General features: G+C 38.7%; 1 protein-coding gene across 2 annotated transcripts in view; it reads left to right on the top strand.

Moving 5' to 3' along the window:
- Positions 1 to 25287, top strand: part of LOC121327959 (tetraspanin-7) — a 44538-nt gene that overhangs the window by 15490 nt on the left and 3761 nt on the right. The window contains exons 1-7 of one of the 2 annotated variants that reach the window (XM_041272347.1): positions 5305 to 5310; positions 19240 to 19428; positions 22491 to 22565; positions 22866 to 22961; positions 23076 to 23231; positions 23483 to 23566; positions 25017 to 25100. In XM_041272347.1, the coding sequence (XP_041128281.1) occupies positions 19417 to 19428; positions 22491 to 22565; positions 22866 to 22961; positions 23076 to 23231; positions 23483 to 23566; positions 25017 to 25085 (492 nt within the window). In that variant the 5' untranslated portion in view covers positions 5305 to 5310; positions 19240 to 19416 and the 3' untranslated portion in view covers positions 25086 to 25100. Of the gene's footprint in view, positions 1 to 5304; positions 5311 to 19239; positions 19429 to 22490; positions 22566 to 22865; positions 22962 to 23075; positions 23232 to 23482; positions 23567 to 25016; positions 25101 to 25287 lie in introns of those variants that run through there. The other variant, XM_041272346.1, reaches the window with a different exon arrangement.

The raw sequence follows: 25287 nt of genomic DNA, 5'->3' as shown, positions 1-25287 counted from the left end.
TTCCCATTACACAGCGCCCTCACAGATCGAGAGGGATATTTATTACCAAGAATCATTCTGTCTCTGTCACAAGGCTTTACTTTACCCCAGTGAATTAACTATAAAACAAAGGGTGCCAAGTAGCAGTTCAAGTTAAATGTTGTTTTGTTTCTTCCCGGAATAAGTATTACATAAAGTTGACAGCACATTTTATTTATTTGTTACTTTTTTTTCCATTCCTTGCCATTGCTGTTTTTTCGCAGTAAACGGTGAATGGGGAAAAAACTCACCATTTTTGGTTCTTGTTTATTCCATTCCACATAAGTCTGTTTTTAAGCGAGGCATTTCGGTCCCATGAGATACTGACACAATGCTTTTTTGATCCAGATGGCTTTCCATAGAGGCTACTTTTAAATAGAGGCTCGAGCTGCTGTGCTGATCCTGTGTCTTCTTTTTTTTTTTATTAAATATTAAATCTCACATATCGCCAATGTAAAAAACATTGGCGACGACCAAATTATTATTATTTTTTTTTAAATATTCGTTTGGGTATTTGTCCCACCACTAATTGTGATAGAGGTGTATATGGAGATAATTATTACAACAGTACTGAACACTACAGTTCTTGTAGTCCACCATATGGTTCTTGAATAATTAATTTATTTACTATGTATTTGTTTTTGTATTATTTCATACATTCTGTGCTTTCTGGATAATTCTCAATTTCTGTTTCTGATTAGGTCATTATTAGCCATGCATACTAACTATTCCAGCAAAAGATTGTTTCAGAAAAGAGGTGCAAAATTTAGGTGGGGAAACATATGTGTTGCCCAGGCACCAATGCACTATGAGCTTCAGTGCAACACGATATGCTTCTCCACCTCGCTTCCCTACAGTCAGCCTTAAGGTTGATTAAAAACTGATCTAAGCAGACACAGCAATAAACTACCATTCAAACCCACTAACGATTACTGAACAGGTATAATTATGTAGCTGGAGATGATATGAAGTAACCCTTTAAACGTTGACTACTATAGTTAAATACAATTTTACCCTTCAGTTGCTCAGTTGACTGAAATTATTTTGTTAATTTTGCATTTGTAACGCAAACACAGAAAAGCTATCATTTTGGGGAGCAGGCTATCCGATTATCTGTCTATTAAGGTTAAGCCAGTATATTTCGGGGCTGACAGAATTGGTAATTTAAAAGCAAATTTGAAGTTTAACAAATTAAGTAGAAAGTATTGGGTTAGATAAGTATGAAATTTAAACCAGATTATGTCGTCTTATTGTCAAATCAAATTAAGAAGCAATTTGGCTTAATTAGGGTTATACTGTATGAGGTGCAGTGAAAAACTGTTTGAAAGCTTGGTAAAGTTTATTTATTTATCACCATGTTACTCTTCATTAAACAGTGTCAACTGTCATACTGGTATGATAATTCAACCTCCAAGTTCTTTTTTGTGGCAGTGGCAAAGCTAAAAAAGCTAAAAGCTTTTTCTCTTTTATGAGACACCTTGACTTGTCCTTGCACTAGGGGTTGATTCCAGTGCTTGGAGAAATAAATAAATAAATACAGTCCACTACTGAAGCATATCGGTTAACCGTTTTCCAAATGAGATGCAAAACAATGGGTTCTTATCCTGATGAAACAATAAAAAATTGAAATAAAAAATGTTATCATTTTCTGTACTTCATTCTCGAGCATAGAATCAGAAGTCGTGTCACTTTGAAATTTTGTATTTTATTGATTTCAGTCTGTCCAAGCATTGATTATTGTTTTGTTCATACAGAGCCCTTTAATTTTACACTTTTAGCTACTGGCGCAGAGTAAAGAAGCTGAGGATAGTTCTCCCTGTATTTTGGTATCTCTAGACTGCCAAAAGTAAAAACAAGATCAACATTCAAGATTTTTTTTTTTTTCAGCAGCCTGTAGTGCCATGAAAGATCTATTTATACATGCTTTTTAAACAGAATACAGATGAATATATATAAAAAAAAAAAAAAGTCCGATTACAGGTTCACTGATGTTCATCATGTAAAAACATTTTAAAAAGAGCAGAATTTGCCATGAAACCACAAATATATTCCACATTCACAAATGGGAGGAGGTTTTCACATATTGCTGATTATGGGTTTCTTCTGCCAACTGTTAATATTACAAATATTGTTGGGCTTGGTCAGTAGTACTCTTTCTAGGTATAATCCTATAACTGGTAACTTAAAGAAGAACCAGTCATCCTTTTTGCCAATTTGCTTGACCTCTTAACAAGGTGACGTAACTTTCTTCACAGGGACCACAAGTGTTCACTCAACTTCAAGAGGTCAGAATCTTGGACTGCCGGTTTAGAGCAGAGGAGAAGACAATTAGTAACTGATTGTGGAATTTGGGCATCCTCAATTTCAATCACTTTGGAATTTGAAGGGTCAAAATGTGCTCTTGGTCTAAAAACACTGTCCCTGCCGCCCGCACCCATTTCACACTATCCTGATAATGAAAGCGGTGCTATAATTAGCTGACAGTCAGCAGAAAGGCAGTAAATCGTTGTGTTTGCATAGGCTGTCATGGTGATAGATTTCCTTTTATAAGCGGTAGGCAGAGGGCACACAGCACTTACTACACACATTTCCCTTCATACTATGCGATTTCACATGGATTTTGCACATGGTCTGCTGTTCAAAAAAATTAAATTTAAATGCAAAATAAAAATAAAAAACCTAAACCTCTGCAAGCAAAAAAAAGATGATCGATTCCTATGCGGGGGCATGTGTAAAATATGTGTGTTTTCAAGTCAACTGAAACACCTTTCAAAGAGTTTCCATCTGCTTAGTGTATATTGCAGCTTGAGGTGTATTTGGTGGGCATTTGGATGATCATGTTCATATTCAGAGCTTATAAAATAATGTTTTAAAAGGAAAGCAGTGTAATTTACATTTACTGTACTTTTAAATCTCTCCTGTGTTTAAGATAATTTGATGTTCTACAGAACAAGTACTTATCCGCAAGATATTGCCTTCAGTTAAACGGCAAGCCAGTCTGTATTTTTGGGGTCATTTGCTGCTTGTTGTCACTCAGTTTACACAGTAAATCAGCTTTTCACACCGAATGGCTGGTCTGTGTCTTGCTGTGTCTCGCATAGTGCGGTGACTGACAGCAGTGGCCATTTCGGTTTGCAGTCATTTTTACAGGCTTGCATGCTGTTTGCACAGTGATGCATTTCTGGGGCACGCTGCTAAGATTTCCACTTGGAGAGGTGTTTCAGTGAATGCCGTGGGTGGCGGGCCTTAAGCAAACAGACTTTAATTTTTAAAGCAGAATTTTAGAGAATTGCTTTTTCATTTGCCCAAAATACTGGTATTAACGATTGCAATCCCTTCCATGAAAATGATGACTTTTCAGTGTAATAAATGCACCAATGTCAGACAGTCCAGTGTTAATGGGGGTATTTATTAGAGTAGATTGGTTAACTCCCTTTTACAGCTGGGCTAACTGGATCGCCTGCATGGTACCCCTGTTTTTGTTCTAATAATATGGGGGTGGGTTTTTTTAATTTCTACTGGACTGAAGTTTCCCTTTGTGTTGTTTTAATTCCAGTTCAGCGTAACAAGTAAACAGGACTGTCAAAGCAGCAGACAGGTGGGGGGTCCCTGAGGGGCTCACATGGTAAAAGCACAGCTGCGTGGTGTGCAGGGATCAGAGTCTGGAGTGCAAGTTTGCATCCTGGCTGTGCTCATAGCTGGGGATTCTGAATGGAGCATTGCATTAGCTCTGGCTCTCCTGTGTTTTAGGAAGACAAAATAGTTTCTCCTCCTCTTGCTACAACAAGCCCTGCTGGCCAGGCGCCTAGTGAGCTCAGACACCTTCAGGGCTGGCCTTTGTTCTCCAGAGGCCAGAAGCTTGTTGGCATCTGATCTCGAGTTTCTGGGTGTAAAAGACGAAGCTGGATTGGTCGTGGGCTCTCCTTGAGTTCTGAGCTGTGAGGGGGAAAAAAATTATTTGACATTCCAAATTGGGAGAAAATAATTGGGCACAACATAAGGAAGGTGATTTACACATGGATAAATTGCGGTTTGTTGCTGTGCTGCTTCATGCATCTCATTTATAAGACATTGAAAACATTTCCTTTCTAGTCAATAACACTTTGCAGGATTTTCTCTTTTTTATGAGCCTGTGGTTGTTGCTTATTTAAAAAGCACTTCTCTAAGCTTAGTGCTCAGGACTGTTTTTCCATAAGGGCAATAACCTCTATGCCAAGCATTGGTAATACTGGTTAAATGATTTGGGTTTAGGGTCACAAAATGAAAGAGGTTCAAATGTAAACTGCAAATGTCTGAAGGATTTTAATGGTAGTGGGGCAAAATGACTTGACAAAGTGATTACATATGTAGAGTCTTTCTTAGAGAAGGAAAACAAGCTGCATCACTACTGTGCCACATACTGCGTATTTTATATGCTTCTCAGAAGTTTGAATGCAGTATGTGACAGCACAGTGAATAGCAGCTGATTGGGGTAATGATTTATTTTTCTTGCTTCAGCTTCTTTAATCTTAGTTTTGTTTCTAATTACATGGCCAGGAACATGGAATTCTGCTCCTTTTGCTGCAATAGTCTCCATGCCCATCCACCACCCTCCAGCGACATTGACAGTTTTGTCATTTGGACATTTGGTCCACCAAGGATTGAGCTGAAAACATAGCCCTCTTTACCTGCCTCTGTTTCCCTTCATCCTTCATACTGTCAAGTTTCCCTTTAGCTATAGATTGCTGTCCCAGACATGGGGAAAGCGATCTTACTTGTGAGTGAGACGGTGTTGAAAATATCAGAAACCACATGAGCAGGCCATGGTTTTAGCTAGATTATGGTTAGCAAATGTACATGCTGTAACCATTATCAAAGGTACTTTTTTTAAGTTTCTTCTGTGATTTTCATATTTTCAACCTGAGCCAATAGCCCAGCTCATCCCACTTTGAACCAGCGCACACAAAATACTGAGGGTCATCCTGATATGTGAAAGGGTAAACATATTTATATAAAACAGATTTATCAGTTAAACAAAAACGCAATCTTAAATGTCTTTTGGAAGCTAGGAGTTTATGATAAGTTTGGTGAAAAATCAAGGCACATATCATGTGACAGATGGACAGACGGAAACCAATTTTCTGAATTGAGGACCCTAGACGGGTTTTTTTTTGTTTTGTATTTTTTTTATTTTTTGAAAATGTAGATTTAATGATATCATGTACCATTTAACTGCATGTTGGAGAAACATGCACTTTAAGAAATTATAGTTTAAAAGATTAACTGTTTAGTTTTAGATTTGTTCGTATTTGGGTTTCATTTAGTTTAAAAAAAAAAAGCTTTAAAGTCCACCATATGGCAATTTAAAAGGGGACCCTGTGCTTTGTCAGAGATAACACTTTGGGGGCTAAAACCTTCAAAAGCTTAAACAATCTGCTTCCTTCTCTTGATATCAGGGTTTCCTGAGTGGAATATCAAACAGGCTTTGATGTTACAATCACTTAAGATAATAAAACAAAAGTGGACCCACGTGGTCAATGATATTCTGATAGGTTAAGGAATAAGGGGTGATGTCTAAGAGAAGCTGTATTAAATCTCAACATTGTATTGTCTTGTTGATTCTGTTATTACCTGTGCTTAGGGAAAATTGAATACCCAACTGTTGGACTGTATTGAATAAGATATCTTTGTTGAAATCTACAGCGGAGTTCAGAATCACAGTAATTATTAATACTGACGGATGCATGAAGGAAAAAAAGAACACTAACTTCTAATTAACCTTTCATTTTAAATCAACACTGCACAAAAACATAATAAGCTTAGAATGGTCGTATTGCTGTGGTTCTCTGCAGGAATAATTTAGACAATGTGCAGAGTTGAGATCTTTACTGTAAATCATAATCGCCTCCCGTCCACAGTTGCCAGCATGAGATTTTAAATCCATCAATATTTCCGTCTGTTCAACAACTGGTGGACTCTCTGTGACAGTTATCTGTCTGTCGAGAGCTGGTATGATCTGACTTAATGCTAGGAATAAATTGTAATGTTTATTAACTTTGTATATTCATCCATGAAAAATACAGCATCTTGGTGTGTGTAAAAATGAACATGTGAGAAATGTGAGGGTATTGCGGCGCTTTCCATCCTCAGCTTAGTGAAAAGATTTGCATCACAACTGAAAAAAAAAAAAGCAAGCCAGAGATGATTAAATGCAGTGGCAGTCCTGACCGTAAAATACTGTACTGTAATGTCATTTTAATTCAAAGGGCATTACACGTAACACCACACTGCAGTTAAACTAGACACCCTCGCGAGATGATCTGAGGTTGAGTGTTCAGCCGCTTTTCATTAGCAGGCACCTTGCAGTATACCACCAGCAGTTTTGACTCCATTGCGCATTTAGTACCAGTGGCAGGACAACACTGTATCTCTTAGTACAGCAGTTGGTGATTTTCTTTCAAGTCAGTAAAACTGAATATTTCAAACAGTAGCAGTAGATAAGGGTTGGAATGACATCCAGCACAAGATGTCTCCCTATCTATAGCTCCAGCAGAAAGGGAATCTAACCTTTGACTGGTTAATGAATGCTTTGCTGTATTTATCGATATCGGTATACAACTTAATGTAAATAAATAACGAAAACAAGTCTGCAGAGCTAATGAGCCGACAAAATTCAACTGAGAGAAAAATATATTTATATTAAATGTTGGCATGAGTAAAGATAGGTGAGGGCCATTAATCCATAGCAGCCTACTGTGAAGATCTGTGTTGTCATAGCAACTGACATCTTTTTATTGATGCTTGGTTGAACACCCCACAGGATGGTCAAAGTGCTGATTTGCTTTGCAGCCAAATTGATTCAGAGATACTGCTGCCTGTGTTCCCTGTTCAGGGTTGCTGTTGTGACTAGTTGTGTCAAAACTCCTTTTAGTGCTGTGTTTCTTTTTTAGATGAAATACCGATTTAGAATACTTCCCACAGACATGTTCAAAAATCTTTCCTTGCATCGGAACGATTGATTCCTGGGTCAAACTAATTTCCCAGTTTTACCTAATAGCTAATCCTAATAGTTGCCAACTATTTTATTAAATATGAATCCATTTTCAGTCCAGAACTAAGCAACAGCAATGCCAGTCTCTAGATAAACAAGCGGTTGAGTTATATTAGTTAGTGGTTGTAAAGTGGCCAGTGTACAGTAGAGCGGTCTTGGAAAGCAAGACTGATTATAACTAAATACTGTAGGTACTTGACAGTAAGAGCTTGGAATGGATTTTAAACACGTTAAAATAGTTCTCACGCATGATTAATTGATTGATCAGATTTCTATACACATGAATAAATACTATAATAAAGTAACAAACTGTGTATTCAATTCTCTATCATATGGGAATTATAAGATATGTGAGTGATTAAACAGCTCATGCACATGCTCTGACTAATCAGTTCAAAGAAAATGTCAACATTTTAAAACATTGGTGCACTCTAAGTAATGTTCACATTTCTGCACATTTCCACTTGGTTACATTTTCTGCCCCAACTAGGATAACGCAATGGTTCATAGAGGGATGGTGAAAATTAATTTCACATTTTTGGACCATAAAGAAATTCTGTTCTGTGGAGAAATTGACAGGATATCAAAGTCAAGATGTTTCCCAGTTTTGAAATGATGTAAACTATGAACTCTCAGATCAGTCCATTTATGTGGGCGTACGCGAGGTTTTCTCACAGTGCTGTCCGTCAAGCAATGATATTCCTCTCCAGGTGAATGACAGCTCGTTATGAAGATGTTAAGTGTTTAATTTATGTGCTGGCATCAAACGTTTTTTCCCCCTTCTGTGAACCACATTTTACCCAGCCGCTGAATGGGAAAGCTGCTTTTTTGTTTTTCATTTATGATGTACAAAGCCATTAGTGAGTACACCCTGCCCCTGTGTGTATATATTATTATTGTTGGTTGGTTGGTTGGTTGTTTGTTTTTAATGTATGGTTTAGTGTGTAAAAACACAATGTTTTGTTATTATTGTTTACAGCCTGGATGGGGTTGAAATTCCCGTTCAGATGAATGCGTGGTCAACAGCAAGTGATTATTGACGAACTGGCTGCTGACCACGTGTATGATAAACCCTGTGCCGAATGTGGCAGAGGGATAGACTAGGTAATTGATGGCCAGTTAATCCCTTTAGCTGAACGTGGTTAGTGTGTTCAGAGGCAGAACGAGGCCCGGGTCATGAAAAGTGAAACTAAAAACTAAAAGATCACAATTTTACTTCAGCACGATTTTTGTTTTGTGTCTGTTTAGTTTGTCTATTTATTTTCGCCACCATGCTGTTTTTTTGTTTTGTTAAGTGTTTTCTGTTTTGTTTAAACTTTTTATTTCTAGTTAAATGTGCGCATCATCGCTTCCGTACCCCCGTACTGTGTCTGTCTCGTCCCTGATCTTGCGTCTTGGGGTGGCTTACGGGTGACGTCAGACAAGGGAGGAGACGCATTCACACAATTTTATCTGGATGGAGCATTTTAACCCCATTCAGACTGTAAACAATAACAAAACAGTGTGTTTTTACACATTAAATCAGACATTTTAAGTAATAATACAATACACACAGGGGCATGGTCTACCCTGTCTCAGTGAGACAATGAGTTTCATGACCGTTTCCATTACTGGATGCATCGCTCTCTTGAAAGCCTGTTACAAGCGAGTATTTTGATTAGTACATCCTTGTTTCATTTTTTGCTTCAAGTTAATAGCCATAGTGATTATGCAGCAGTAATACTGTGGTATGTATGGCATCAGATTCCCCAAACCAAAGCACCCTTATGTTCAAATCACTACTATAAGAATAAGAGCTGGATTTAAGGTATGAAGTGCTGTATACAGATTTACAAGTAGCTTTATGTTGAAGGTGCAAAAGTACAATAACACCTACAAAAAGTGGTCTCTAGCTCCACAGAAAGGATTTATTTTTTATGGTCATCATTTGAAATAACTAAGCTGTAAATGTGTGTTTTTTTTAATGTTTAAACATTTAGTGTAAGCAGTTGTTAAACATTGAAACTATTACAGTAGAACCTGTCATATCTGATTTCACTAGTTCCAGGGGTCCATCGAATATGAAAAAAAAAATGGTATCTCAGAGGGATTTATTATACATTGTAGTTGCTTTATTAACACCGGGGCATTAAATTAACAATGTCAGGTACATACATCACTTTCTAAAATATCAGTATCTAAAACACCAAAGATATTGCCTGAAATACTATACAAAGATAACTGGTGAAGATTATTGCAAAACAAAGCACTGTAATACATTATTTGGCAATTTTACAAAATAGCATTCCCCAAACAGTTCTTACTGTTTTTGTTAACCCCGAGACAGACACAAACACTGGCTTTGGAGGTCGATGAAAAAGTCTTGTTTCAGCTCTCTTTAATGGTGCAGTAATTATGAGTCACTTGATTTATTTTATTTAACACTGTTAAACTGGGCATTTCTGTGAACTGACAGAATGTAAAAAGTGAAGCTGAATTCATAAATTCAGTTTCCATTTAAATGTTTAAACCTTTACAGCCTTAGACGTTGTATGCACTGATCATGTCTGTCCTGGAGAATGTAACTTTTCATTAAAAAAAAAAAAAACGAAAAACAGAACAATATAGTTGCTACTTCCTCTTTAAGTGGAGTAACATCACCTCTGCTCTGATCAGGCGATGTCATAGAACAGAAGACAAACAAGGAGAAGGCCTCCCTTTGCATCAAAGTGCTTTTGTTTGTTTTGTTTATTGGTGCCTTGCCATCCTTCTGTACAAACGTGTCAGTGTACTGGGCACAGTGCCGCCCTTGTCTTCATATCATCTCAGCCTGCCCAAATGCAATTGTTCTGTTAACAAATATCAAGCTGCTTAAGGGCAGTCATGTGCAGTTAACCCTGGAAACACTGCAAATCTTAAAACAACCTTTTATAAAATCTGTTTTGTTGCTGTTATTTGCGGTCTTCAGTGATGAGGGGTGTGTGGATTAGGATTAGTTCAGCATGGAACTTTCTTTGCTTTAGACATCAGTCATTACTTAATAGTAATTCTCTAGCCAGTGCATGGTAAATACAATTAAGCCCCAACAGACTTGAAAACCTAGTTTTTTATTTGTATGTTTGGTGCTTGTCAGTATAACTGTAGAGTTTATCCAGGTAGGTAGACCTGGTCTGTCGCACAAATTGCACTGTGCCTTTCCCTGCCTCTCTACCAGGGATTGACATGATGGTACAGTTCTGATCGTTTCTGTACGTCTGTGTCTGTCACATGAACACTACAACTGCCTTGAATTGTTATCTGTGCCAAAGCACAGAGTCTTTGTTAGTGGTTCAGTGAGCAAAGTTCCTAATCGAGTATTGGACAGGAAATAACGGCTGCACAAAATACAACTGAGAACATGTGTGTGCATGTCATTAGACCGTATAACGTGCATGTTAGAGCCCGCCATTTCTCATCACCAAACAAACAGAAGCACGTATTTCTGAGGAGTTCGCTACGTGAATCCAAATAGAGCACCCGGGTAGATTCATCGCTTAATGAAAGTTTAATTGGAGGCTTGCAAAATAAAAGCCATGGAGATCAATAATTTATAAATTGTTGTTTCTCTGCTGTAGACCTTGAGAATGGCATTTGGGTAAAATACAATAAACTTGTTGATTTGTGTACAAGTTCCCCAAACCCTACTGTGCACAGTATATTTAACCCCCTGTAATATAGTCTGATGATCTGTGCGTACTAGTTTTCAGTACCACTACACTAGTATCTGAGAATTCCGACCTCCCCTTTTTGTAAGATTTCTAAATACCCTTTACTAAGAAAGGATGAGGACATTGATAGGAAAAAAATAGAAATGGTTATAGGCAGTTATTTTGCAGTGGAGTATTGTAAGCCAGCTGGCAGGCATAGTGTGGAACTGATGAGGGAGGGGTGCTGTAAATTTATCTGATTGTTCTATGCCTTTTGTGATCCTTGGAGGTAAATCGCCAATTAAAGAGATATGGAGTTGACATACGATGCAGTAACAGGGATCTGACTGGCTGGGCTTCACAACCTAGTGGGAGCTGCAGCGCTTCAGTGCAAATCAGCATCTCTGTCAAGGGAAGTGGAGCTTAAATGCATTTGAAAAAAAGAAACCAAAACAAGTCAGGCACTGGCATTTTTATGGAGCGTCTTGATAAACGCACATTCCAGTCCCCTAGTCATTTATTTTTGCTCTATCTGCTGTAGTTGCTTTTCAGAAAGAATAGCTTAGGCAGTGCAAAATAAAATTCAATACCAATCAACACTAAACTAGACCTATTACGTTTATTTTATATCAATAGTATCTAAGGACGGTTTCCAAAGTGTTTGGTAAAGTAAGGCTCCTTATTAGAGTGTTATATATTGTAAATTCAGTGCTAAAATTCAGATTAATATCATTCATGTAAATGTGCGGCCCACTGCCTGATGTTTTCAGTATCTGTAATTGAATTTTATTCTGCAAGAATGTTTACTGCAGTACAGTACCATAGTGCAGGCATAGTTTAGTGAAACAACATAATAAAAACAGTAAAGCATCATGTGTTACAATTGCCGGTAGTTACGACATGACAATTCGTGATATCGAACATTACCCTAAAACCGTGTTAGTATGTCAAGGCCTGTCGCAGACCTGTGAGGTGCCAGTTGGTAGGAATGGTTGTGCTTTCTACACACACCCAAATTTAGTATCCTGTTGTAAACATGGTGCTCTTTATTAATTATTAATTAAATAACTTGCAAGTGCACGCACAGTGCTATCATGCTCTTACCAAAATGCTTCATGAAATTTTTCACAGCACAAACTGACTGAACAAGCTCATCACCATTACTTTATATTCGCCATGTATTCAGCATCTATACAAACTGGGTCTGTAGCAGTTGCATATTATCATTCACTTTGTTTTAATAAGTGCAGAATGTGTGCCTGGAAGTAATAGAAAATTGAAACCTATACATCCCAGCCATGTCCATTGAGACAGCTGTAAAGACATACAGCCTCACCACCAACTGTTGTCACATTTATTAACCATTTACCATACTGTAATAGATTTATGGATTGGCATGGGACTGCCGTAAACAGGTTATGGGGAAAACAAACACTGATATGAAATGTTCAAACCACATGAGGTGAATCATAAATAATCACATTGTATTGACTTTAAGAACATTGCCTGTGGATAAGAGTTATCTTCTGTACAGTGCCTGCCATTGGGTAAACTAAACCTTTGTGATAATGGACACATTTTGAAAGGAAACAAGAGCTCAAGGGTCTGCGATTCTAAAGTGCTGGCAGATGGCTGGCATCTGTTTTGCAGTTGGAAGAATGAAAGTGGTTTCGTTTTAATCCAGAAATTAGAAAAACGGTGTAGTATACTGATTCACCCCTACAGAGACCAGGAGAGAACAGGGCGTTCTGGGAATGACTGATCTCAAACCCCAGTCGCCTTGACATTATGTCTGAAGAGCGGGGATGGGCACTCTTAGTAGGATTGTAACCCAAAATAAAACAGAGTACATTGTACTATCAACATTTCGGAAAAGCTTTTAAAACAATATTACAGCAGTTGACAAAATGTAGGGATATTCTTAATTTAATGTTAAACCCTTTCAGTTGGTTTCACAGACCTCAATTAGCACTAGTTTTGGACTACTTTACCTAAATCAACATTGAGTAGTTCCAAGATTTGGCGCTAATCTGGGTCTCTGAAAACAGCCATTAAAGTTCCTATAGAGTAAATAGTCCAGTGTAAGTGTTCCTCTAATACATTGCCTTTTACATGTACTGTGAAGGAAGTCTGTCAGCATTTAATGAAGCCTTGATCTTCTGTGGGTGTCCAGGCTGTGGCTGTAAATCTCCCTATATCTGATCACTTAATAGGCAGAGATGGTATACTGTACAGGGGCACATCCAGGATTTCATGAGGGTGGGTTTAAAATAAGGTTCCTAAACCCATATTAGTGCTTGTGGAAGGTATTGGTTTGAAATTGCAAGAGCAACAGTCAAATTTGACTTGAAACTTCTTTGGTTGGTTTCTGTTTTGACCTGGATGTGGGGCTGACGTGGTGAAAGCAGTTCAGGTTTTTTTCCTCAGGAGTGAGTAGAGCACTTGTGGCACTAACTGTACTTAAAGCACATTATCAGTGATCCATACCACATTGTCCACAGCATGTCATATTAGAATAGAAACAATCCCTTTTTTGTTGGCATTTTTGTGTTGAAAATGAAATTCTGCATTTTCGACAGATTTCCTGCTTCCTTAACCTCCCTCCTCGACTCTGTTTCCATTTTTTCAGTAGCACAAAATGTGACTGAAGCAGTGTGTGACTCCAAATTGAATTCCACCCATCGAGCTGTGATAACAAGCAGATTAGCATGCAGCAGCATCAACAGGCCTGACTGAGCGGGCAGAGCAGCCTCCTCAACGCTTCAGACACATCAGCAGCGTACTCTCCAGAAAGACTGCTAGTCAGTGCATAGGCAGACCCCTCTCATAACAAGTACTCCTCATATAGGGGGGGAGAATTTCAAAACCGAACCACTTTAAATAAATGACTTGTATGTGTGTAAGTCACAAACTATTTAATACTCCCACATGTACATATTGTACCAATGATCGGAAATGACTGATTAATCGCACATTTCTGGTTCAAAAAATTATTATTGATAAAGTAGACCTTGATTCATTGCAATAATATCTTACACACAAGTTTAAATAAGTTTAAACCACCACAAAATGTTTATTGTCAAGCTTATTCTTTTACTTTTTAAAGCATTCGATCAGAGCATCAATTTGAGATCTTTGAAACACTGAAATCAATTTCTCATATGCATGAAACACATTTCTGTTATTGAAAGTCAAAATACGTTTACTTTATGCTAACTGATCAAATGAATCTGTCATTGAGGAAGCTCAGATTTTGTCAATGTTTATTCACTGAACGATTCCTATCAATAGTTAAGCAACCATACACTGGGATGGCATAATAGTTTCTTCTGTGTTCCAGTGTGGTCTTACAGTAAGATCCTCTCCTATTCTGTATTAGGAAGAAACGCCGCATCTATATCAAGGGAGAGAATTATCCCAGCTGTTCCATATCTGCAAGATTCTAAAATAAATTGTGGTTACAAATTTCACACACCACTGAGGTGTCTGTAATGACTAATAGCACGAGCAGTCATATCCACTGCAAATGAGAAAAAAACACCTGCCTGCCGTCACGTGAGTTACAAAAAAAAAACAAAACCAACTGTAGCACAATAATGTCGGTGAGTGCGGAGGTGGTTTGATACCCTCTCAGACAACACATCGTCAGCCTCTTTCTTTAAAGACGCAATGCAGCACTGCTGGTGTTCCTAATAGAACGTCTGCTTATCCAGAGAAGGTGTCAACAGTAGTTAGAACTGCAGGCCTGTTGCTTCATGAGAGATGCACTTATAACAAGTGTAAACTACAGAGATAAACTAACTCCCCAACCCTTTCCAATTGACGATTGATGTAGTTTTTTTTTTTTAATGTATTCCTAAGTGTGTTGTGGCCTTTACAAGCTAATCCTGCTCGGGCGTTATAATGATGGTAGTACAGATGCAGATTTGTCTCCAGAATATCTCAGCCCAATTAGAAACATGTATAGAAAAGCAAACAAAAGGTAATGGTGAATATTTCATGTTGTATCTCCTGAATAATGCATTCTGCTCCTGATTCTCTACTAACTTGCATGTCCTTTGTTGTTTGATGTTATTAAGGATTTCAAGGCAATGAATGTCCAACCTATTGCTTTCAGTCCAGGCTGTTCAAAGAGGCGTGTTTTCAATATGTTGTGTAATTAAAGCAGGAAATAACCTGGGCTTCTCTGTGCCAGTTGTATTACATTCGAGCGGTGCTAGCAGAGCTTTAATTAGCTCACTGCTGAGGTTCCCAGGTTCAATCACCACAAACTACTCTACTCTAGTCCACTCTCCAGGTATGTATGTTCAGTAAAAGATTCATGAGGGATGCCTACTGCTTTCTGACAGCTCCCCATTATTTGTTTATTGACCAGATATTCAAGTTTCACCGTGACAGGCCTCGATTTTAACCGTTAGTTCCAAAAATCTATTTTGGGATATTCACTTTATCTTCCATATTGGTATACATACAGTCTATCCACATTTTAATACATTTTGAATATTTCTAATTTCATTATCACTTAACTACATTCAGTGTTGGCTGCTCTTTTGGTGATTCTTTTTACACAATGTTAAATGAGAAAACACCCCTACAGTTTATTAATTATTCACCTGGTTATGTTCCAGAATGCCTTTCTTGCTGTTCAGATAGGGGCGACCTCGTCCCCTGAGCCTGGCCCTGCTTACTAGCAGTGTTGTGGTAATGCTGATATAATTCGTTAAGTTATTTAATTGAAATGGCTTCAGGCACAAGTTACACATTTAATTACTGAAGCGGAGGTCAATATATATATATATATATATATATATATATATATATATATATATAATATAATATAATCGACTTACCATAACCAGTCAGCAATAGTACTGTACTTTATAAGAGGTCTCTGCAACTGAAAGACAAGGCACTGTGTAACTACAGCATTTTGAATGCATGAATTACTATTCCTATAGTAGCAGTTACCAGTACATACAGTCAAACTTATACTGTTGAAGGAGCCATCTATAATGACCTCTTTGGTGACCAGGAATATAGATCTATTGTTTATACTCTTGTCCAGCAGTCGTTGTAAGCAAGTTTGATTTAGAACTCATTTTAAAAATCTAAATATCAAATGTGCTTGTTGCAGAGTATTCTAGATGGAGTCTGCAGCTCTGCCTGGCTCGCTGACACGTTGCTTTCTGTCCTCATGCAGACTGACCTGCTTTTCCACTGTCATCACCAGTGATTCTCCTGTTCTTCCAGCCCCTAAGTCTTTTGAGAAAGCACACAAGAGTTCAGGTTGAACATTTTCTATAAAAACCGAAAAAAAAAGAGGTCTGTCAAAGCCTGAATGGCTTTGATAGCTGTGTTAGTTTTTTACAACTGAAAAAAAAAAAAAAAAAGTGCATAAAATGTATCACTTTAGCATCCTTGCTGTGCTTTACTGAAGGGCTGTCAATGACAATGGCTTTTGTTTTCAGACACTTGAGCTTTGCAATGTGTTGCATCACTTCCCTAAAGGTTATCTTTGGTTTTGAACCAGTCACAATCAGTAAACTAAAGCAATAACCGCAATCGCATTTATCCCACAATTCTCTTTTTTTAGTTGATTTACTCTGGTGCCTGACCATCTGTATAATGACCTGTTCTTGAAACACTTGTTTTAAAGCGATTACTATTATATCTGTGCTATTAGGATATTATCTTCCTAGCCTAATGACAAAACTGACAGGACTAAAACAGCTTTTTTAGGGGGCCAAAACAACAGCACAGAGGAAGATATTCCAAAGTGAGGAAGGCCACTTGAACTTTGCTTGTTTTGTTACTGATGGAATATAACCCTGAGGGAAATTTATGTGACTGCAATAAATGAGGTAATAACCAACCTTTGCTTTAAAAGAAAAAAAAACAAAAAACTAAAGCATGTTGTCCTTGTCGTTAGAACAATGACGTTTATTTTACGGTTTTCTGATTTCGTTTTCCTTACCTTGTTTTTTCATTTTCATGGACTGCGAGTGTAAGGCTCGGGTGGGTTCGTATTACCTGCTGCTCAAGAAGTGAATTTATTGTGTTCCAATGAAAATCAAATAGCATTCTGAATATCCTGTGGATCTGTGGCACAGATGCAGGAATTGTCATTTACACAGCCAGAATCTGTCCTGCGAACAGACACTTGATCCCATGGTGTTGTAAAAGAAATTGACTTGGGTGTAGGATGCTTATCTAGCTTATATCACTTGTATCACTTGTTCAGTACCTGTGGCTGTGGAGAAGCACTAGGAAAAGACCAAAGTGCCCTCTGCTGGTGGTACAATTCATAGAGATGACTGCTGAGGAGAGTGGGAGGGAGAGGGTCTGGTTTTATAAAATCCACAGCTATTGAGTAGCTTTAGCTATTCCTCCCAGCATGCAGCTCACCCATGTCTTGTTGTCAGGGTCAGTTGTTAAACAAGAATTGTCCACCAGTTGTGATGAAACTTGATATGGACATTCAGTTCTTAGTCTAGGTCATGACGACTTTACTTTATTGGGTAGTTTTCCCCTGCAAGGAATGTGTAACCCAGGCGATGGGATATAGTGGAGGCAAGTGTACTGTGTGTAAGTCACAAGTTTACTTGCACACCCCTTGTATGTTCTCGATTTGTACAATGTGCAGATGGTGACCTTACCACTGAATAGAAGAGTGGCCTTAATATTGAAGGTGACTTTACAATAGGAATAATTCAGGACTGTATGAAAGTGGCTGTAATTGTGAAGTGGTCTTTTTACTCAGGTGGTCTTAATACAAGGTTTTACTGTATTGCAAGGTTATAAACTTTTTAACAAAGCCAAAATTCTTCTCAACGAACGTATGAGAGAATGTTGCAAACAGCATAGTGAAGCATTTTCACAGGGAAATGCACATGAATCCTCCCACGGAGTTACAAATTGCCTTTCCACAGCAGCAGTGCAGCATGGCCAGTTTGAATATCACCCTGTGCAATCAAAACACACATGAACTATAACGAAACCTTGGACTTGGCTTTTACGAATTCTGTTGACTTCACGAAATGCAAGTTGGTGTGCTGTCACGAACAATGGTTTGCAGCTGTATTTCTTTTTAAATGTAGGTATCAAAAGGTGTACTTGCTGGGAGCTGTCACCAGACTGGATAGATAGTGCTAAGGTACTGTAACAGTTTGCTGAGGTAATAATGACCCCTCCAAAGCAGACATTCTGGACAGTATCTGTTGTTTATTTGCAGCTATGTGTAATTTACAGTAGAAAAAGATTTCCGGTGCTATTGCCTGAAAGCAGTCCTCACCAAAGTGTATCTTTAACACATTAATAAAGATATAGGAGACTGGCGTTGCCCTTGGGCTCAGACGTGACCCAGCGTTGTTGGGTTTTAACTTTCAAAAGGAGGTCACAAGCCTCGGTCATTACTGAACTGGTAAGTATCAGTTCATGTTTCACACAAGGTGAACTATCCAAGCAATACAGGTAAGAGGGTAGATAGGTCAGCTCTGCTGTAGTTTTCAGCTTGACCCGGCAAGCCTGGGCTTTCAACTACACAGGGAAAGTGCCCTGTGGTAAGTTGTTCTTGGCTGCCTGCCAGTTGAATGGGTTTTGAGTAGCAGTGCCACGTTAAAGTGACCCAGATAAGAAGTAATTTCTGCTTCAGTCAGACAGCTCACTGATAAGACTGGGTCATAGCTTTTAGGCTGATTGGGGGAAATGATGCTCCCGTATTGATCGGTAAGCTGGGAAGATTATTATTTCTGTCACCGTGGTGACCACAGTGTAGCCACACAGAGACTGTAAACTGCCATCTGTATTGTAGTCCTGTTTGAAATACAGTAGTACAACTGTCCTTTTTAGTAAAACAAAATGGTAGCAGGTGGCATGTACAGCCACGACTGTACATACCAGTTTTGGATCTAGAATTTTACGATTTGAGTCTTAATTAAAAAAATAAACAAAGAACAAACATATAAACATAGTTTAGATCTTATTTAACATGTTATCAAAGAAGCTGCAAAATAATATTGCGAAAGTCTGTTGGAAGCCGTAATAGTCGTACAGTTTTCATGTTAGTTTTCGTTAAGTATGTGGAAAACTACAAAGCAATATGCAATTCACTGCTAACGTAACATTATTCGGCAGGTTTCATTCAACTGAAGCAAAATTGGCTAATTCTATAGAGTGTTGTAAAACCTTTTGGCCATAGCTGTACAGTACAATCCACTAAAGTTTAAAACAGAACTAAGGAATTAAGTTATTTTCTGATATTTAGGAAAAGCAGTTTTTAATGTTAGTTTTGTTAGTACATTATTTTCATTGTATATATGATTTTACAGGTTTTATGTCAATTTTAGAAAGAGAAGACTATTAAAAGAAATGTTTTTTTTTTTTTTACTTTTACCATATGAACTGTACACAAGGGGGAAGGGGGGGGGTGTTCCCTCTTAATGGTTGTGCTGGGTGTTTTGTAGTCAGTTTTCTTAGGATTCAGTCTTGAAATGTTGAAATGAAATTGAAATGTTTTTTCATTTGCAGATCACAGGTGCAATCCTACTTGCTGTTGGAGTATGGGGCAAGCTCACCTTGGGGACGTACATTTCCCTTATTGCTGAAAACTCCACCAACGCCCCCTATGTCCTGATCGGAACTGGTACTACTATTATTGTCTTTGGGCTGTTTGGATGCTTTGCCACATGCCGTGGAAGCCCATGGATGCTGAAATTGGTATGTGGCCAAATGAAATACAATTGTATCTGCTTGTTTCACAGACCCCTGTTAGAACTAATTTAGGGCACAATGGTGTTACCTTAGTGCTACTCGCATTCCATGCAAACAGTTATAAATGCAATATGTGGTGAATATGACATCCTGCACCAGTTACTGTTTTTGTGATCTAGATTACCCTGGTTGTTCTTGTTGATAAAAAATGTGTCTCCCAGTTTGAATCACAACTACTGTAAATCAGAACATCCAAAGCACACATCTGTAGTGTGGCGCTGTCCTGTGCACCGCGTTGCAAATATTGTTGCAAATTTTCTTTTTAAATGCAATCGTGGTTTATTCATGTGTCTCCACTGGGGGATTGTTATCGAAACCATTCCACCTCTCCACCATGTTATTGAGTTATTCAAAGGGAATTCATTTTTTACAAGGTAGCATGTGCCAGTATAAAGTTCATATGCCACAATTTAATATAAATTGTAAGAAACTAATCATGTTAAGTACATTTTTTATATACAGTACTGTGCAAAAGTTTTAGGCAGGTGTGAAAAAATGCTGTAAAGTAAGAATGCTTTCAAAAATAGACATGTTAATAGATTATATTTATCAATTAACTAAATGCAAAGTGAGTGAACAGAAGAAAAATCTACATCAAATCAATATTTGGTGTGACCACCCTTTGCCTTCAAAACAGCATCAATTCTTCTAGGTACACTTGCACAAAGTCAGGGATTTTGTAGGCATATAGTCAGGTGTATGATTAAACAGTTATACCAGACAGGTGCTAATGATCATCAGTTCAATATGTAGGTTGAAACAGAAACAGCTGTGTAGGAGGAATAAAACTGGGTGAGGAACAGCCAAACTCTGCTAACAAGGTGAGGTTGCTGAAGACAGTTTACTATCAAAAGTCATACACCATGGCAGGACTGAGCACAGCAACAAGACACAAGGTAGTTATACTGCATCAGCAAGGTCTCTCCCAGGCAGAAATTTCAAGGCAGACAGGGGTTTCCAGATGTGCTGTCCAAGCTCCTTTGAAGAAGCACAGAGAAACAGGCAACGTTGAGGACCGTAGACGCAGTGGTCGGCCAAGGAAACTTACTGCAGCAGATGAAAGACACATCATGCTTACTTCCCTTCGAAATTGGAAGATGTCCAGCAGTGCCATCAGCTCAGAATTGGCAGAAAACAGTGGGACTCTGGTACATACATCTATTGTCCGGAGAAGTCTGGTCAGAAGTGGCCATCATGGGAGACTTGCGGCCAAAAAGCCATATCTCCAACGTGGAAACAAGGCCAAGCGACTCAACTATGCATGAAAACACAGGAACTGGGGTGCAGAAAAATGGCAGCAGGTGCTCTGGACTGATGAGTCAAAATTTGAAATATTTGGCTGTAGCAGAAGGCAGTTTGTTCGCCGAAGGGCTGGAGAGCGGTACGCGAATGAATGTCTGCAGGCAACAGTGAAGCATGGTGGAGGTTCCTTGCAAGTTTGGGGCTGCATTTCTGCAAATGGAGTTGGGGATTTGGTCGGAATTAATGGTCTCCTCAATGCTGAGAAGTACAGGCAGGTACTTATCCATCATGTAATACCATCAGGGAGGCATCTGATTGGCCCCAAATTTATTCTGCAGCATGACAACGACCCCAAACATACAGTGAAAGTCATTAAGAACTATCTTCAGCGTAAAGAAGAACAAGGAGTCCTGGAAGTGATGGTATGGCCCCCCTCAACATCATCGAGACTGTCTAGGATTACATGAAGAGAGAGAAGCAACTGAGGCTGCCTAAATCCACAGAAGAACTGTGGTTAGTTCTCCAAGCTGTTTGGGCCAACCTACCTGCCGAGTTCCTTCAAAAACTGTGTGCAAGTGTACCCAGAAGAATTGATGCTGTTTTGAAGGCAAAGGGTGGTCACACCAAATATTGATTTGATGTAGATTTGTCTTCTGTTCACTCTTTGCATTTTGTTAATTGATAAGTATAAACTATTAACATGTCTTTTTGAAAGCATTCTTACTTTACGGCATTTTTTCACACCTGCCTAAAACTTTTGCACAGTACTGTGTGCAAATAAATACATTTATATTTCAGCCAAGTAACACTAAAGTCAAGTCAGTAGATATACGATATAGTCACACACGAGTGTAAATCTGTCACGCGGGAAGAATTGTGGATTTAGTCAGAGGTGCTATTAAGATGTCATAAGACTTTACACTGGAACTGGCATTCCCATTAACCGGCTTTGTAAAGTCACTGTCAAATAAGAACTCCATTTCATACTACTGCAGGGAAATTAAGACACTTGGCATTTTAATGGTAGCTCAAGAGCAACGAGACACGACACGTGCAGATGGTACCTACTGGTAACCGCCTGCAACCTTTTATTCTGTGTACTGGCCTGATGGATTTGACTTTCCTGTTTTGAAAAATAACAATATCCAATATTGGTTTCTTATCTGTGTGAAAATATGTGGAAGCCCAAAGCTAAAACTATAGGGACTTCAATCAAGAGGTCTGCCATTGCTAAGGTTGCTAAGCAGTCATCAGTGCCACATGAACATTATGACAGACAGCACTTACACATTCATACTTACATACATAGATAAATTATACATTTTATGGAAGCAATGAGTGAAGTTCTTGGCATATGTCAGCAAGACGGTCCTTGGAATATTTGAATTCTCTTTTAGTCTTGCTGGTGTTTTCCCTAGGTATGATTTTGTATTCCACCTTATTACCCAAGTAAGGTCAATGAAAGACCAGGATTACAGGTTTTCTGGTGAAATAAACTGATTTATTCCAAGGTAATTAAAACCTTTTTACAATGCACTTTTTTTTTTTTTTTTTTTTTTTTAAAAGAGAATTTGTACTGCAGTACGGGGGGAAAAAAAAACTTCAGAATCAACAAGAACACTTGTCACAAGAAGAGATGTTAGCCACAATATTAGTGTTTGGATGTTGGTAGCTGCGGTGTATTTAACAGTGTGGTATTCTTGCAGTCCTGGATGAGTTTGTACGCACAGGCTTGACCTGTTGTTTTTTGTCGGCTCTGTTGACAGTATGCTATGTTCCTGTCTCTGGTGTTCCTGGCTGAGCTGGTGGCTGGTATTTCTGGTTTTGTGTTCCGACATGAAGTAGGTACCTCTCCCAGCTGAATATTGTGTTTTGACATTTATTTAATTGATCAAGAGCATCATTTTGATGTGTTAAAGTCATTTAGTTTGTGTTGTGTGAACAAGTTATGTGTGCAAATGTATATTTGAGTGTAGCACACTTATTGTGCTCATAATAGAATAACCATATTTCACAAGGCTGCATGTTCCTGCAGAAGCTTACATTTTCAGGCTTTCCAGACTTTAAATAATGACTACATACTCATTCTCTAAGATGTCTGCGTTGTGCAATTGTTGGATCTGTTTGGATTTTCTTTCCAGATCAAGGTCACATTCCTCAGGACTTACAACGAAGCGGTCCTCGACTACAACGCGAATGATGAGCGAAGCAAGGCAGTGGATTATGTACAGACAAGTGTGAGTAAGAACAGAGGTGTCTGGAATAGCCATAGAGTGCAAGTCTCTTCCTGGCTCGGTTCATTTAAATCTGTATTGTTCTTATTTGGTCTCCTGTTTTTGTTTCCCTTGCAGCTGCGCTGCTGTGGAGTGCAGAACTACACCAGCTGGTTCAGCAGCAAGTACTTTCCAGAGAACGGCATCCCGCACAGCTGCTGTGCCAACGCCAGTGACTGCAGCCAACAGGACATGCGCAATGCCACCATTGCCTCCACCAAGGTGTACCAGCAGGTACGTTCCGGACCATTCATTGAGGGGTCCACTACTGACAGCACTAATGTATTTTCTCAGCAGGTACACCATAGATACATGTATGGTGCTGCAGGCTAAACCCCTTGCTGTATTAGTTTTGTATCCCTTCTGTTTTGTTTTCCCTCAGTGTGTATTCTGCACATCAATGAGTTTAGAAAACCGCATTTGTTACTGCTTTGAATACTGATGATTCATTTGGGCAAATGAGTCGATCCTTCTTTTGGTTTCAGGGCTGTTACGATTTGGTGACCAGCTTTATGGAGACAAACATGGGCATCATAGCTGGAGTTGCTTTCGGAATTGCGTTTTCACAGGTAAAGTTTACATCATTTGCTCTATGTACTTTTCTTTTCTGTTCGTGTAGCGATTGTGGAGTATAAAGATCCTAAACAATAGTTTGCTTCTATTAAAAAAAAAAAAAAAAAAAAAAAAAAAAAAAAAGATTTTTGGCTGAGTGACTGCCAAGACTGGTCACCACTGAAAAAACATTTTTGGAACTGAAGTAACAAATGTCAGAGTCATTATGCGTCGGTACAGTAGTAAAACGATCTCTGCACTTGTGAGACTGATTGCTCATTAAAATCTTTTGGGCCATATTTTCAAAGCGTTTCCTCCATTCTTTTATTTAACTCCTTAATTTTTAAGGAGTTAAATATTTTTATATATTTGTTTTGTAAAATAACAAGCGTTTTACATTGTCAAATAGGAGTCAAAGACTGGTAAATGCTTTGAAAATATGGCCATTTAAATATACTGGTATCTGTTCCTGAGATATTTAATGAAAAATATGTCCTGAGTCAGGTAAAATGGCCAAGAAAGACCCCACCACAGTGATGTGTTTATCTGTCCAATATATGTTGGAAGGTAGTGTGTGATAATGCGACTAATTATTATACATGAGATAAAGGGCAAGTGAGTTATATATTATATAGCATTGAAAAGTCTGCGTCCTTTTGTTGTCAGTGTTCCTCGTAGCTTTTTACTGCTAATCAGTAATACACTTTACACAATTAAATAATTCTGATTACCCTGTGAGACTTCAAGACCGCTCCCTCAGTCGAGCTCGATGCACCTGTGTGTCTCTCACAGGGTGTTTTGCTTAACCCAAGAAAGCAGGAGTAAGGTGAATATAGCTGTGCATAAAAGCTGAATATTTAAATTACTAAGTGGTTTCTTTGAACCATATCACCCCCTCCCTCTCCTGCCAACAAACTAAACAAAACAATCGTGTCACTACCCTGCTCCCCGCTCGTCCGTTCCCAATTTAACACCAGACTGGACAGTCCCTGTTAGACCTAATGGGAATAGCATGCAGTTAACCTCCATGTGACCTGTTGAAGGGCTGGGCTGTGTTTTCACTCCGTCGAGGATTAATTGAACTGTGAATGTTATCGGGAAGACCAGAAAAAAATCAATGAAAGCCATTAACTGTGATTTCCTTTCCTTAATCCTTCCTCGCTCTCCATGAAGAGCCAGCACCCACTGTGACTTCAGAGCCGCCTTATAGTAAGAAGCTATAGTCACAAACCAAGAGATTTACACTGTGAAGACAAGCCCTGCACCCAGTCCTGGGTTTCACAAGAGCCAGAAGTTTGAAATATGTTTTCCTCCCTTATAACTGCATGAACAACTAATTATTAGTAACCCTACAGACATGTGTGACTTAGTCAAGCTGATAAGAGTTCAGAGTTCAGAGCAGATTTACCAGGCACCCGATTATTCAATCTCCCGTACTAACCGTGCTGCACTTTCTTCTCTACACAGTTGATTGGGATGCTGTTGGCCTGCTGCCTGTCACGATTTATCACTGCCAATCAATATGAAATGGTGTAACGGCAAGGGAAGAGGGTGAGTTCACACTCCAGCAGCTCCTCAGGAACTCAAGACTGTCACTGCCATTTACTGTAACCCTGCACTGAGAGCACACAGAACACAACTCCCAGTACCTGCCAGCTGTAAAACATGCCGTATGTTAACATCCCTAACTGCTCATGTGCCAGTGCCTAAACCAGGCTTCAGTAATAGACAGACTTTT

This window comes from Polyodon spathula, chromosome 15, assembly GCF_017654505.1.
Source record: "Polyodon spathula isolate WHYD16114869_AA chromosome 15, ASM1765450v1, whole genome shotgun sequence".
Taxonomy (NCBI): Eukaryota; Metazoa; Chordata; class Actinopteri; order Acipenseriformes; family Polyodontidae; genus Polyodon; species Polyodon spathula.
Note: the sequence above shows the minus strand (reverse complement) of the source record. Positions and strands in the feature narration are given on the sequence as shown.